This window comes from Strix aluco, chromosome 27 (genome assembly GCF_031877795.1).
Source record: "Strix aluco isolate bStrAlu1 chromosome 27, bStrAlu1.hap1, whole genome shotgun sequence".
In the NCBI taxonomy this organism is placed as follows: domain Eukaryota; kingdom Metazoa; phylum Chordata; class Aves; order Strigiformes; family Strigidae; genus Strix; species Strix aluco.
In genome coordinates this window covers 2,409,051-2,422,137 of record NC_133957.1, presented here as the reverse complement: position 1 = coordinate 2,422,137, position 13,087 = coordinate 2,409,051, and the positions used below count along the sequence as shown (strand labels likewise).

The 13,087-nt window shown below is 73.8% G+C and overlaps 2 protein-coding genes across 2 annotated transcripts; both read right to left on the bottom strand.

The window, feature by feature from the left end:
- Positions 1–3,459: 3,459 nt before the first annotated feature.
- DCTN2 (dynactin subunit 2) lies at positions 3,460–12,580 on the bottom strand. Its single transcript, XM_074807593.1, is given in 18 exon segments — positions 3,460–3,511; positions 3,513–3,551; positions 3,637–3,728; positions 3,823–3,925; positions 4,032–4,103; positions 4,246–4,302; positions 4,304–4,324; positions 4,450–4,488; positions 4,572–4,637; positions 4,727–4,830; positions 4,833–4,873; positions 4,991–5,151; positions 5,274–5,372; positions 8,383–8,420; positions 8,423–8,446; positions 8,545–8,638; positions 11,474–11,542; positions 12,452–12,580. Coding segments are annotated over 18 exon segments (1,203 nt in total). The 5' UTR covers positions 12,488–12,580; the 3' UTR covers positions 3,460–3,463.
- LOC141915753 (uncharacterized) lies at positions 5,395–8,372 on the bottom strand. Its single transcript, XM_074807592.1, has 2 exons — positions 7,786–8,372; positions 5,395–7,625 (listed from the first exon to the last, which is right to left on the bottom strand). The coding sequence occupies exon 2, from the start codon at positions 7,546–7,548 to the stop codon at positions 6,778–6,780; it is 771 nt and encodes a 256-aa protein (XP_074663693.1). The 5' UTR covers positions 7,549–7,625; positions 7,786–8,372; the 3' UTR covers positions 5,395–6,777.
- Positions 12,581–13,087: the final 507 nt, after the last annotated feature.

The window sequence follows — 13,087 nt, the reverse complement described above, 5'->3', positions numbered from 1 at the left end:
TAGCCGGCCCCCCCCGGGCATCCCCGCCCCCCCCCGCGGGCCCTGCGCCCCCCCGGGGGTCGCTCCCTGCCTCCGCGGGTACCAGCCGCTGCTCGGACATCCCTGGCTCTGCCCCCCTGCGCCGCGCGGGGTTTTGGGGCGTCCTCCCTGCCCCTCCCTCCCCACCTCGGGGCAGGGGGGGGCTCCGTCCCCCCGGATTTCCCCCAATAAACAGCTCCGCTCACAGCGTGTCCGTGTCGGCGTCTCCTCGGGGCTGTGGGGCGCGAGTGGGGCGCAGCCGCGGGGGTTCAAACTCGGCTTTGAACGGTGCGTACCCCCCCCCTCACCCCCCCCGCAGCCTCCTGGTGGCACTAAATCCAACGGCTCTGGGGAAGCTGCGACCCACGGGGGAACGTCTCCTCGTGGTCGCCCGTGGGGCCGGGGATTGTGGGGGGGGAATGGGGACGACCCCGAGGGGGTGGGGGCAGCTCGGGGCAGGGGCGTGCAGCCCCCCCAGGCTGGGGGAGATGATTATTGCTGGTACTGGGGGGTGGGACGGGGCGGGGGGAACCTCGTTTTTGGTGAGGGAGAACCTGGCGCTAAACTAACCTGAGCAGATCTGGCCCTGGGGCCACGACCCCCCCCACGCCTGAGGTAACGGGGGGCTGCGGGACCCCCCCAGCATGTGGAGGGGCCGATGGGGCCAGAGCCCGCGGCTGCGTCCGGGGGCACCAACCCTGTCCCCGCAGTGGGGGGGTGTCCTGGGTGGGAGCCCCCCCCCTAGCAACGGCGGGTTTGAGCCCGGTGGGGAGTCGCGGGGCCGTGACGTTGGGGCCGGGGGGGGGACAGAGCCGTGGCGGGATGGCTGCGGGGGGGGCACGGGGCAGTCGGAGGCGCTGGGCGGGGGGCCGGGGGGTGTCCCGGGGCAGGGGGGGGTGTTTTAGGAAGTGGGTGCCTCATGCGCTGAGGCTCAGAGCGCTGGGGGGGGGTCCGGGGGTGCAGGGCGGGTAATGCCCCCCCCGCCCCCCCCGCGCTGGGGATGTGCAGCCGGTGCCGGGGCTCGAGGGTTTTCCCCACCCCGGGCTCAGGGGCAGCATCGCCCCGTCCTCCCCCCGCCGCTCCCCTCCTGCCATGGCACAGCGGCTCAGGGCCCCCCCGCGCCCCCCCCGCCGCTCCCCCAGCCCGGCACCCCCGGCAGCGCTGCCTGGGCGGGGGGCTCCCAGGCGCCCCCCCCCCCCCCTCAACTGCTCGACCTCGGGTGCTGAGAGCAGGACTCTGCCCGGGGCAGCTCGGGGTGCGGGGGGGGCCCGGCCTGGCTCGGCCCCTTCTTGGGGGCGTCGTCCGGGGTCAGCGCTGGAGCAGGGACGGGACCCCCCCTGCTGCCTCCTGCCCCCCCCCGGGGAGGAGCCCCCCGGGATCCCCGACGGGGACACAGGGCACGGGCAGAGCTCAGCTCCTGCACCCAGCCCTCGCCGGCCCCCCCGCCCCCTTTGGGGTCCCCCCGTGGGTCAGGGGGTGCAGCCGCGCCCCCTCCCCCCCCGGCAACGGGCACCCCAGGGACTCGGCCCTCGGGACGGAGGCGGCCGGGGACGCTGTTGGGGTGGGAGTTGGGACCCCCCCCCGCACTCACCAGCCCCCCCCGGTCAGGGGCACCCCAGGACACCCCCCGCTCACGGCTGCACCCCGGGCACACGCCGGCTGCCCCGCGGGCGCCCACACGGCTGCACCCCCCCGCTGCTCGTGCAGGGACACGAGGGACCTGTGTGTGTCCCCCCCCCACCTCTAACTGCACCCCCCCCTCCCCGCACACACCCACCCTGCGCTCGGGCTGGTTTCCCCGGAGCCCTCTCGGCCGATGCGGGTGGAAACTCCCGTGGCTGGAGCCCAGAGGGTCCGTGACCCCCCCCGCAGCCCCTCGCTCTGCCCCTCCCCCGGAACCGGGATAAGGACAGGGAGGGGGTGACCCCCCCGTTATGGGCACGACTCGTTAGGGGAACAAAAACATCAATTTAATTCAAACACTGACAACAGCGTTTAACGAACAGAGTTCTGCTCCCCCCGTGACCCCCACGGATGCAGGGGGGTCTCTGCTTCCCCTGTGACCCCCCATGGGTGCAGGGGGGCTCTGCTCCTCGTGCCCCCCCCAGCAGCCATCCCGCCACGGCTCTGGGGTGCCCCCCCCCGCACCCCGAGCTGCCCCGGGCAGAGTCCTGCTCTCAGCACCCGAGGTCGAGCAGTTGTGGGGGGGGGGTGGCCTGGGAGCCCCCCGCCCAGGCAGCGCTGCCGGGGGTGCCGGGCTGGGGGAGCGGCGGGGGGGGGGCGCGGCGGGGGGGGCCCTGAGCCGCTGTGCCATGGCAGGAGGGGAGCGGCGGGGGGAGGACGGGGCGATGCTGCCCCTGAGCCCGGGGTGGGGAAAACCCTCGAGCCCCGGCACCGGCTGCACATCCCAGCGGGGGGGGGCGGGGGGGGCATTACCCCGCCCTGCACCCCCGGACCCCCCCCCCAGCGCTCTGAGCCTCAGCGCATGAGGCACCCACTTCCCTAAAACACCCCCCCCCCTGCCCCGGGACACCCCCCGGCCCCCGCCCAGCGCCTCCGACTGCCCCGTGCCCCCCCCGCAGCCATCCCGCCACGGCTCTGTCCCCCCCCCGGCCCCAACGTCACGGCCCCGCGACTGCCCACCGGGCTCAAACCCGCCGTTGCTGGGGGGGGGGCTCCCACCCAGGACACCCCCCCACTGCGGGGACAGGGTTGGTGCCCCCGGACGCAGCCGCGGGCTCTGGCCCCATCGGCCCCTCCACATGCTGGGGGGGGTCCCGCAGCCCCCCGTTACCTCAGGCGTGGGGGGGGTCGTGGCCCAGGGCCAGATCTGCTCAGGGTTAGTTTAGCGCCAGGTTCTCCCTCACCAAAACGAGGGTTCCCCCCGCCCCGTCCCACCCCCCAGTACCAGCAATAATCATCTCCCCCAGCCTGGGGGGGCTGCACGCCCCTGCCCCGAGCTGCCCCCACCCCCTCGGGTCGTCCCCATTCCCCCCCCACAATCCCCGGCCCCACGGGCGACCACGAGGAGACGTTCCCCCGTGGGTCGCAGCTTCCCCCAGAGCCGTTGGATTTAGTGCCACCAGGAGGCTGCGGGGGGGGTGAGGGGGGGGGGGTACGCACCGTTCAAAGCCGCGTTTGAACCCCCGCGGCTGCGCCCCACTCGCGCCCCACAGCCCCGAGGAGACGCCGACACGGACACGCTGTGAGCGGAGCTGTTTATTGGGGGAAATCCGGGGGGGACGGAGCCCCCCCCTGCCCCGAGGTGGGGAGGGAGGGGCAGGGAGGACGCCCCAAAACCCCGCGCGGCGCAGGGGGGCAGAGCCAGGGGATGTCCGAGCAGCGGCTGGTACCCGCGGAGGGCAGGGAGCGACCCCCGGGGGGGCGCAGGGCCCGCGGGGGGGGCGGGGATGCCCGGGGGGGGCCGGCTGCGGGGGGGGGGCTCTCACTTCTGCAGCCGCTTGATGCGGGCGTCGATGTCGGCGAAGTTGTCCCTCCACCACGGCCAGGTTTTCCCTCATGGTCTTCTGGACCTGGGCGGGCGAGCGGGGCCGGGGGTGAGCGGGGGGGGCGCGACGGGGCCCCCCCTGCACCCCGGCGGGGGCTGGCGGCACCCACCTCCGCCAGCAGCACGGCGTTGTCCTTGAGAGCGCCGGCGATCTCCTGCTGCGTCGTGTCCAAGTGCACCAGCACCTGCCCGAACTGCGTGGCTGCCCGCGACGGGAGGAGGCAGCTCAGGGCCGGGGGGCAGCGCCGCGGCCCCCCCCGCGGCCCCGGCCCCCCCCGGCCCCCCCAGCCCCTCACCTTGCTCGTGCAGGTCCCTGAGGGTCACCAGCCTCTGCACGACGTCGGGCAGGGTGCCGGCCACGGCGTCCCAGCGCTGCATCGTCTCGTAGATCTGATGGATCTGGGCACCAAGGGGGGGTCAGCACCGTCCGCAGGGGCAGGGGGGGCTCCATGTCCCCCCCCCGCCGCACCAGGGCTGCCTTTGGGGTCCCTCCGCCAGCTCTCACCTTGCTCTGGGTGTCGGCATCTTGCATCGTTGCCTTGTGCTTGGCGATTTCGTTCACCTTCCCCAGGACGCTCTGGGGAGGGGGGGGCAGCAGCGTCAGACCCCAGACCCGGCCGCACTCGCCCCCCATCCCGCGGCCGTGGCCAGCGCTGGCCCGTGGCTCTGTTGTGGCCCCCAGACCCCCCCGCGCGGGTCCCTCCTGCCGCCCCCCCCACCTGCAGCCGGGCCTCCACTTGGTCCAGCACGGCCACGTCCAGGACGTTGACCTTGGCCCTGCAGCACCTGCACGGTCTCCTGGGGACGGGGAGCAGGGGTGAGGGGGGACGGGGCAGCCCCCGCCGCTGCCCCCCCCCAGTGCTGCGGGCACGGCCGGGGGGACGGGGACCCCGCGTGCCCCCCCGCCGGCCCGGCCGACTCACCACGAGGCTGGTGCCCTTCAGCCCCACCAGCAGCGGGTTCTGCGGGGAAGAAACAGCGTCAGGGGGGGCAGGAGGGGGGGGCAGGAGAGCGGCGGGGCAGGAGCCCCCCCCGGGCCCCTCACCTGGCTCTCGGGCTCGAACCGCACCGTCGCCTCCAGCTGTGCCAGGCGCTTCTCCAGCTCCGCCACCTGAGGGAGGGAGGGGTGAGGGAGGGGGGTGAGGCATCGGGACCCCCCCGGGGGGGGCAGGCGCGGGCTCCCCGCCCCCCCGCGCTCACCTTGGCGCTCTGGGCAAAGTGCTCCTGCTCCGGCCGCCAGTACAGCTCGAAGGTGACGGCGTCTGCGGCGGGGGCCGGCCCTTTGGGGGGGCTCTTCCCGGCCCCCCCTTGCTGCACTTGGCCACCTCCAGCTGCTGCAGCAGGCGCCTGCGCAGGGAGAAGGTGGGCGCGGGGCCCCCCCGCCCCCAGTCCCCACCCCCGCGGGGACGCCGGCGTCTCCCCGCGCTCCCCCGCCCGCGGCCCCGGGGCCGGGACCCCACTCACTTGGCCAGGGCGCCCTCGGGGTCCGCGAAGTCCACGGCTGCGGCGGGGCCCAGCAGCTTCTCCAGGTGGCTGGAGACCAGCTGCTGCTTCAGGCCCTCGACCTGCCGCGCCAAGGCCATGGGCGTCAGCTCCTCCGCCGCCGCCGACTCCTTCACCGTGCTCTGGGGGGGGGAAAGGGGGTCGGTCACCCCCGGGACAGCCGAGCGTCCCCTCCCCTCCCCTCCCCTCCCCTCCCCCCCTCCCCTCCCCCTCCCCTCCCTCCCCAGGGCAGGGGGATGCTCACCTGGATCTGCTCCACCTCTCTGACCAGCTCCTGCACCTCGTGCTGCAGCCGCTGGTACCGCTGCTGGGGCGTCTCTTTGGCACCAAGACCCTCGCCCAGCTGCAGAGAGAGGAGCGGGGGTCGGGGGGGGCTCACAGCCCGCCCGCGGCACCAGGCAGCGGGGGGCGGCTTTGGGGGGGCGGCTGGACGCTGCTCCCCAGCTGCCCTCGGGGCCGCCCGTCCCTGCGCACAGAGGCAAGAAAAGGGACTGAGCAGGCAGAGGCCGCGGGGGAGGCCCCGACCCCCCCGCAGGAGCAGCCTCACGGTCAGGGGCGCCTGGTCCTCACGGGGCCCTTCGGAGAGACCCGCCGGAGGGACCCGCAGCAGCACGGAGCAGCCCGGGGGGCTCCCGAGCACCTCGACCCCAACGTGCCCCTCTCCTCCGAGGGCCAGAGGAGCCCACGAGCGGCGGGGTCCGCGGGAGCTCGTCTGCGCCAGCGAGGAGGGGCTGGCTGGGGGCCTGGGGGGCAAAGGCAGCCGCCACCAGATGGGGGGGGGTGCTGAGGGCGGGGAGGGGGGGGCTCGCAGCCCCGCGCTGCAGCGGAGCAGCCTCCGGCCTCCTCGAAGCTCTGCTGGGAAGGGTCCCCTGGCAGCGGGCAGCGCAGGGAAGAGGGGCCCAGGGAAGCTGCCCCATGCTCAAGGGTCACCTCCCCCAAGCCCCCGAGCGCTGCGTCCCACAAGCGGCCGTCGGGCAGAAACGCCGGGAGGCTGCCAGGGTGCTCAGGAGCTCCTGGCCACGGCCCGATGCGGGGAGGAAGGAGGCAGAGGCTGGGAGGAGGAGGAGGAGGAGGAGGACGACGACGAGGAGGAGGAGGAGGAGGAGGAAGAGGATGAGGACGAGGAGGACAAGGATGAGGATGAGACATTGCCTGAGCAGCCAGGGACGAGGTTGGCAAAGCCAAATCCCAGCTGTACTCAACCTGGCCAGCGATGGCCAAGGCAACGGGAAGGACTTTGGAGCAGCCGGGGACAGAAGGATGGTGAGGGGATACGGGAGCCCGGGGCTGGACGAGGCGCCGCAGGCTCCTTCGGCCCTGACTCGAGCGGCCGCCGCGGATCCCTGGTCACAGCGGCCGGGGGAAAGGGGGGAGCGAGGCGGAGGCGCCCGCGGCACAGGAGGATCCGCTCGGGGAGTAACGAAGGGAACTGGCCATGCGCGAGGGCCCGGGCACAGGTGGGAGGCACCCGCCAGGGCCGAGCGACCTGGCTGATGGCGCCGCAGGGCCACTCGCCGTTCTCTGGGACGGGCCACGGGGACCCGCAGAAGTGCCCCAGGGCTGGGGGAAAGGCAATGTCGGCCCCGTCTTCGAGCGGGGCAAGAGGAGCAGCCAGGGAGCCCCAGGCCGCTCAGCCTCACCTTCTTCCCTGGGGAGGCCACGGAGCAGCTGCTCCTGGAAACCATTTCCAGGCACGTGAACGACAAAACCCACCACGAGCCCCCGGCACGGCTGCACTGAGGGGGAAGTCAGGCTGGAGCGGCTCGACAAACCTCTGCGGTGGGCTGAGCGGCCGGGCCGACGCGGGCAGAGCGGTGGCTACTGTCTGCCCGGTCCTCGGAGCTCCGGCAGCGGCTGCCCCAGGACTCGCCCCGAGAAGCTGCTGAAGTCTGGGCAGGACGAGCAGGTGGGGGGGGGGGATTGAAACCGGCCCCACCGCACAGCCCAGGGGGTGCTGCCCCTCGGCCAAGGCCTGGTCGGAGGCCGGTGACCACCAGTGTAGCCCCGGGGTCCAGGCTGGGTCCCGGCCTCTCTAAGCCTTCGTTAAGGGTCTGGGGGACGGGGCAGGGCCAACCCTCAGCCCGTTGGCAGCTGCCCCGGGGCTGGGGGGGCGCTGAGACGCCGGAGGGTCGAGCTGCCGCCCGGACAGGCTGGAGATGGGCCCCCGGGACCCTCACGGAGCAAAACACGGGGAAGCGCAAAGCCCCGCTCCAGGGGAGGAACAACCCCGGCCCCGGGCCATGCTGGGGGCCGCCCCGCTGGGAAGCAGCTCTGTGGAAAAGGCCCCGGGGGGGCTGGGGGACACCCCCAGCTGAACAGGATCCAGCAAAGGCGGCCGACGGTGCCCGGGGCAGCACCAGCAGCATTGTGCTCGAGAGAGGGATCCCTCCCCTCTCCTCAGCGCTCCTGAGGCCGCCCCTGGAGCGCTGGGTCCGGTTCTGGGCTCCCCAGGAAGAGCCACGGATGCGCTGGAGAGAGTCCAACAACGGGCCACAAAGATGCTGAAGGGACTGGCCCATCCTCTGCCAGGAAAGGCTGAGAGAGCTGGGAGTGTTCAGCCTGGAGCAGGGAAGGCTCTGGGGGGGGTTATCAATAACTGAGGGGGGGGGGTGAAGGGGAAGGAGGGGGATGGAAGGAGGGAGGGGGAAGGAGGCGTCAGTTGGAGGAGGCCTCCACTCTCCGTCCAGCCCAGCTCCCTGACCACTTCAGGGCCGACCAAAAGTTAAAGCCTGTTATGAAGGAGATTGTCCAAATACCTCAAACACTGACAGGCTGGGGGCATCGGCCGCCTCTCCGGGAAGTCCATTGCAGTGTTCGACCACCCTCCCAGGAAAGAAATGCTTCCTAACGACCAGTCTGAACCTCCCCTGGCGCAGCTCTGAACCACTCCCACGTGTCCTGGCCCTGGACCCCAGGGAGCGGAGCTCGGCACCTCCCTCTCCCCGGTCCCTCCTCAGGAAGCTGCAGAGAGCCGCGAGGTCGCCCCTCAGCCTCGTCTTCTCCAGGTGAGACAACCCCAGAGTCCTCGGCCGCTCTGCACAGGCCCGACCTTCCAGCCCCTCCCCAGCTCGGCCCGGGTGCGTGCGAGGACCTTCCCACCCTTCTCAGAGGCTGGGGCCCAGCTCTGGGCACCGCTCAAGGTGCGGCCACACCAACACCCGGCTCTTAGTGGGGCCCGTGCCAGGACCAGAGGCCGTGGGCACGAACTGAGCAGAGACCTCGAGGCCCCTTCCCACCTCCCCCCTCCCGCGATTCTGTGTCGCTTGTGGCCCTCGGCGGGGACGTCAGCGTGGGGCGAGTGGGGACGAGGGACCCTGCACTGGGGGGGCACATCCACACCCCTCTGGACTCACAATTTCGTACTCCCCAGACTCGTAGCCCGTCGTCCTGGCTTATTGATGCGATCGGAGAAATCTGGAAGAGGAGGAGCAGCGTGTCACCCCAAAACAGCCAGGGGGGCTGCGCCCTCCCTGGGGCCGGCTCAGGCTCCCCACAGCCCCCCCCCCCGGCTCACCCACTCCTTGGTGCTCAGGCGCTTGTCCTGAACTTCTCGTAGGCGGCGTTGGGGTTGATGATGAGGTGCTCCACGCTGGTGCTGCTGAGCTCCTCCTGCACACAACGCCCGGCGTCAGGGACGAGGCAGCCGCCAGGGTCTGTCGGCGGAGCTGCCGCCTCCCTGCAGCGCCGGCGGCCGTCTGGGGCCGGCACCGGGGAGAGGGCGGACGGAACGGAGCGGGGGGCCAAGACGGCCCCGTCCCCCCCGACAGGGGCGCAGCCCAGGGCCTGACCCGCCGCCACGGGACCCAGCAGAGGGGCTGCCGGGGCAGCGAGAGCCGCGCGGGACGCGCCACGGCCCCAGGACCCGGCGCGGGGCCGTCGCAGCCCTGGGCGGGCCCGGAGGGCAGGAAAACCCCCCCGGGGGCCTGGCAGCGGGGCCGGGGCTGCGGGCGCACACCCAGGCCGAAGCCTTTCGGCCGCCCCGCGACCAGCCTCGGGAGATCTGCTGCCGAGCCCACGCGCGTCGCGGGCAGCCGGGGCGGCCCCCGGCCCGGCAGGGCTGCAGCTGCCCCACGGCCGCGTCTCGGGGGGGCTCCCACCACCCGGGGGGCATCGGGGGGGGCGTTGCGGGACTTCAACCCCTCTGACACCAACGGGGCTTCGCCTGGAGCCGGGCAGGGCGAGTGCAGACGCTGAGACTGGGCTCTCCTTGCCCCCTGCCACGGTCAGGGGGGGTCCCGGCCCAGCAGGGCCCTGCGGGAGGCACCCCAAGGCCCCCCCCGCCTGCTGCCCCTCCCACGGCAGCCCCTCTCCAGCGCCAGCACCCGGGCGCAGGCTGAAGCGCTTTCCGGGGAGCCCTGGTGCGCTGCGGGCGGGCAAGGGGGGGTGAGAGCAGCGGGAGCAGCGCTGGCAGCGGGGGGGCCCGTCGGCTGCGGGGAGGCAGCGGCGAGCGCCCCGAGCAGAGCACAGGGTTCCAGCGGCCGACGGACGGGCTCTTACCAGCTCCTTGCGTTTCCCAGAGGTGAGAAAGTCAGAGCAAGGTTAGGAGGAGAGCGGGGAGAGAGAGACAAAAATCGCGTTAGAAGGTCTGTCCCGTGCGCGGCCGCCGTCCCTCGCGTCCCTGTGCCGGGCTGCTGCCGGGCTGGTCCCGCCGGCCCCAGGCCGGGGCTCCGGAGCCTCGCGGGACGTGGGGGCTGCCAGCGTGGAGGCGAGGGCAGCGGCGGGGGCAGCGCCTGCCAGGGCCGGGGCAGCGGCCGGCTGGACCCCTCGGCCGGGCACCCCGGGGCAGCCGGGGGGGCATCCAGGGCCACGCCGGTCGCGGCCACCGCGAGGGTGGTCACGGTGCCCAGCGCAGGCGCGGAGCAGGATGCGGCCGCAGTCTGGGGGCGACGCGGCCGAGCCCCCGCGCTGACAACCTCCCTCCAGCTCCGGCTCTTCTCCTCCCCGCGGGGGAACGTGAGCAGGGCCCGGGGCAGGACGGGTCCCCACGCAGCAGCCCAACGCCCGGCGGGTCCCCGGGGCGGGAGGGGGCATCGGCTGCGCTCTGGGGGGGCAAAACCCCGGCGGGATGGCAGCGACCGGCCCCGGGCAGCTCCCGGCACAGCCGAGACACGTCGGGGGCGGCCAGGGGGTCCCTGGGGGTCCCGAAGGACGAGGAGGGCAGCGCGTGCAGGCAGGCAGGGCGGACGCAGAGCGGGCAGGGGAGAGCAGGGAGGCGGCAGCAGCAGCACGTCGCACCCCGGGACCCGCAGCCGCCGCCGGCTGCCTCCCCTCCGCCCCACGGCGCCGGGACCCACAGCCGGCACCGGCCCACGCAGCACGGGCAGCGGCTACGGGACCCCGGGCACATCCGCCGCATGCAAAATCAACCCAAAGGGCAAAATCAACCCCCAAGGACATGCAGAACCAGAAGCAGCGAACGGGCTTACTTGTGCAAACTAGTGTCCAGGCAAGTGGGGAGCAGGGAGGGGAAGAGCGGTGGGAAACTCAGGTCAGTTCAGCGCGCGAGAGCCAGGAGACGCAACAAAGCTGCGCGAGGGGCTCCCGGGAGAGGAGACGACAGCGATTAAAACCCAGCGACCCTTCGCCTCCCGCCTGCAGCGAGGCTGCGCCGGGGAAAGCGCCGGGGGAGCCACCGCTGCCGCGCCGCTCTACTCTCGGGGACCCTTTGGGCCTGACCGAGGCCGGACGGGGGCAGCTTTGGGGGGAAACAGCCCGTTTCAGTCCCTCTCGCCGCCCTGCCCCTCGCCAGGGATCTCTCTGCCCCCCTCGGAGCTGGGGTCGGGTGCCCGGCGCGCCCCTGCCCCGCGTGCAGCGCACGGTGCCGCGCCAGCCCGGGCGTGGGGGGGCTGCGCCGACCCCGCGTCCCCCCCAGCCGCCGGCAGCGCCGCGGGGAGAAGCCGGGTCTCAGCTCCGCGCCGCCAAGGCCCAGCTCCCCCCTCCCCGCCTCGGCCCCACCGCCAGCGCGTGGCGGCCAAGCGCCGTTCGGGCCGTGATCCACGAGCACCCGTCAGCCTTCGGCCTCACCAGCGGAGCCGGGGGGCACCGGGCAGCCCCGGCCGTGCCCCCCCGGCGTCCCCCCACCTCAGAGCCACCGCGCAGCAGCCCCACGGAGAAGGGCCACGGCCTGGGGGCGACGGGCTCCGGGGCTGCGCTGCGGGACCCCCCCGCCACCGTTCGGAGCTGTTTTATGGGGGTGAACCCGCCCCAGCGCCCCCCTCGTCCTCCCTGCGCTGCCCCCCGGGCACTGCCCGTGCAGAGCCACCGGGGACGGGGGGGGCTGGCCAGCCCCGCTCCCTTCTGCTGCCCTCGGCCGCGTTACGGAGGATGGGGACACCGGGGACGGGGACACCCGCCCTGACATTTCCTGCCACGGTGCCGTGGGGCTGTGGGAGGGGGGCCCGGGCACAGTCACTCGCCCCCCCCGCGGCACGGGCAAGGCCTCACCGCCTCGAACTCGGCCTGGTCGTCCTCGGACACGTCGCTGGTCTCATAAACGTCCGGTTCGTTCCTGGCCTGGGGCACAAACGGGCTCCGCTCACTCCCCATCCAACACCCCACAACTGCCCCAAATGGCCGCAGACCCCCCACAGCCACCTGCCCCCACACCCCCCATCTCCCCAGAGACTCCACAGCCCTTCTGGACCCCCCTGACGGCCCCAATCACCCCACTTACACCCCACTTGCTACTCCCAACCCCCCCACAGGTGCCTGTTCCCCCCAGTGCCCCCCAGCTCCCCAAACACCCCACCTACAGCCCCAGCCTCCTCTGATCCCCCCGGACACCCCAAACGCCTCCAATCCCCCCCCCAGACCCCCCTCTAACACCCCCAGTCTCCCCACATGCCCCATTTACTGACCCAGAGCCCCCCAATCCCCTCAGACCCCCCAAACCCGTCCCTTCCCCTCAGTCCCCACACCGACGCCCAGCTCCCCCTCACCCCCCCAGTTCCCACAGACCCTCTTGATCCCCTCACACCCCCCAACCCCCCCATTACCCCGAGACTCCCCCGACCCCCTCAGCTCCCCTTCACCCCCCCAGACCCCACCCCCGATCTCTCAGACCCCCCAAATCCCCCTGACCCATCATTCTCTCCTCAGATCTCTCCCGATCCCCTCAGACCCCCCCAAATCCCCCTGACCCCTCATTCTCTCCTCAGGCCCCCCCGGTCCCCTCAGACCCCCCCAAATCCCCCTGACCCCCCGACCCCCCCCCGTTCCCTCAGACCTCCTGACGCCCCCAGACCCCGCCGATCCCCTCAGAGCTCCTCAGCACCCCCCTGACCCCCCCAGCCCCCCTCATTCTCCACCCGGCCCCTGCTCCCCTCACACCCCCCAGCCCCCCCCCGATCCCCTCATTCTCCCCGAGGCCCCCCCGACACCCCCAGACCCCCCCGATCCCCCCCGGGCCGGTCCCGCACTCACGATGCCGGGCAGGTCGGCGTACTTGGGGTCGGCCATGGCCGGGGGCGGTACCGGGGGGGGCGGTGAGGGGGGGTCGGTGCCGGGGGTCGGTGCCGGGGGTCGGTGCCGGGGGTCGGTGCCGCGGCCGGACGCGCCGGGCAGGGGCGGGGCCGGTCGGTCCCGATCTCGCGAGAGCAGCGCGGGGGGGGGCGGGGAAAGGGAGCGCGGGGGGGGCGGGGCTTGAGCGGGGTGGAGGGGGAGCCCCGGGGGGGGTCGCCGGGGGGGTCACGGGTGGGCACAGACGAGAGGGGGGACACGGGGGGGGCACAGGGGGGTGCTCGCGGGCTGGGTCGCACGGGGGGGGCGCGGTGCCGCCCGTGGGGGTGCCCCTGGGGTGAGCGCTCCGTGCCGGCCCCCCCGCGCGGTTTTGGGGTCCCCCGTGCCCCCGCGCTTGGTGTCCCGGTGTCCGCACTATTCCCCGCGCTTCCCCCCCCCCCGGCGAGGCCGGACCCGCTGCTCCCCCCGCGCTCCCCGGGGCCTCCGGGGTCAGCGAGAAACCGGGGCGGGGGTTCAGCCCGTCCCCGGGCCCTGCAGCTCCATCCTCGGCGCTGGGAGGGGTCGAAAGGGCTCAAACAAACGAATTTCTGACAATTATTA

Bases quoted from the DNA above. Each gene is read 5' to 3' on its own strand.
- LOC141915753 (XM_074807592.1), bottom strand. From the start codon at position 7,548: ATGGGCCAGTCCCTTCAGCATCTTTGTGGCCCGTTGTTGGACTCTCTC.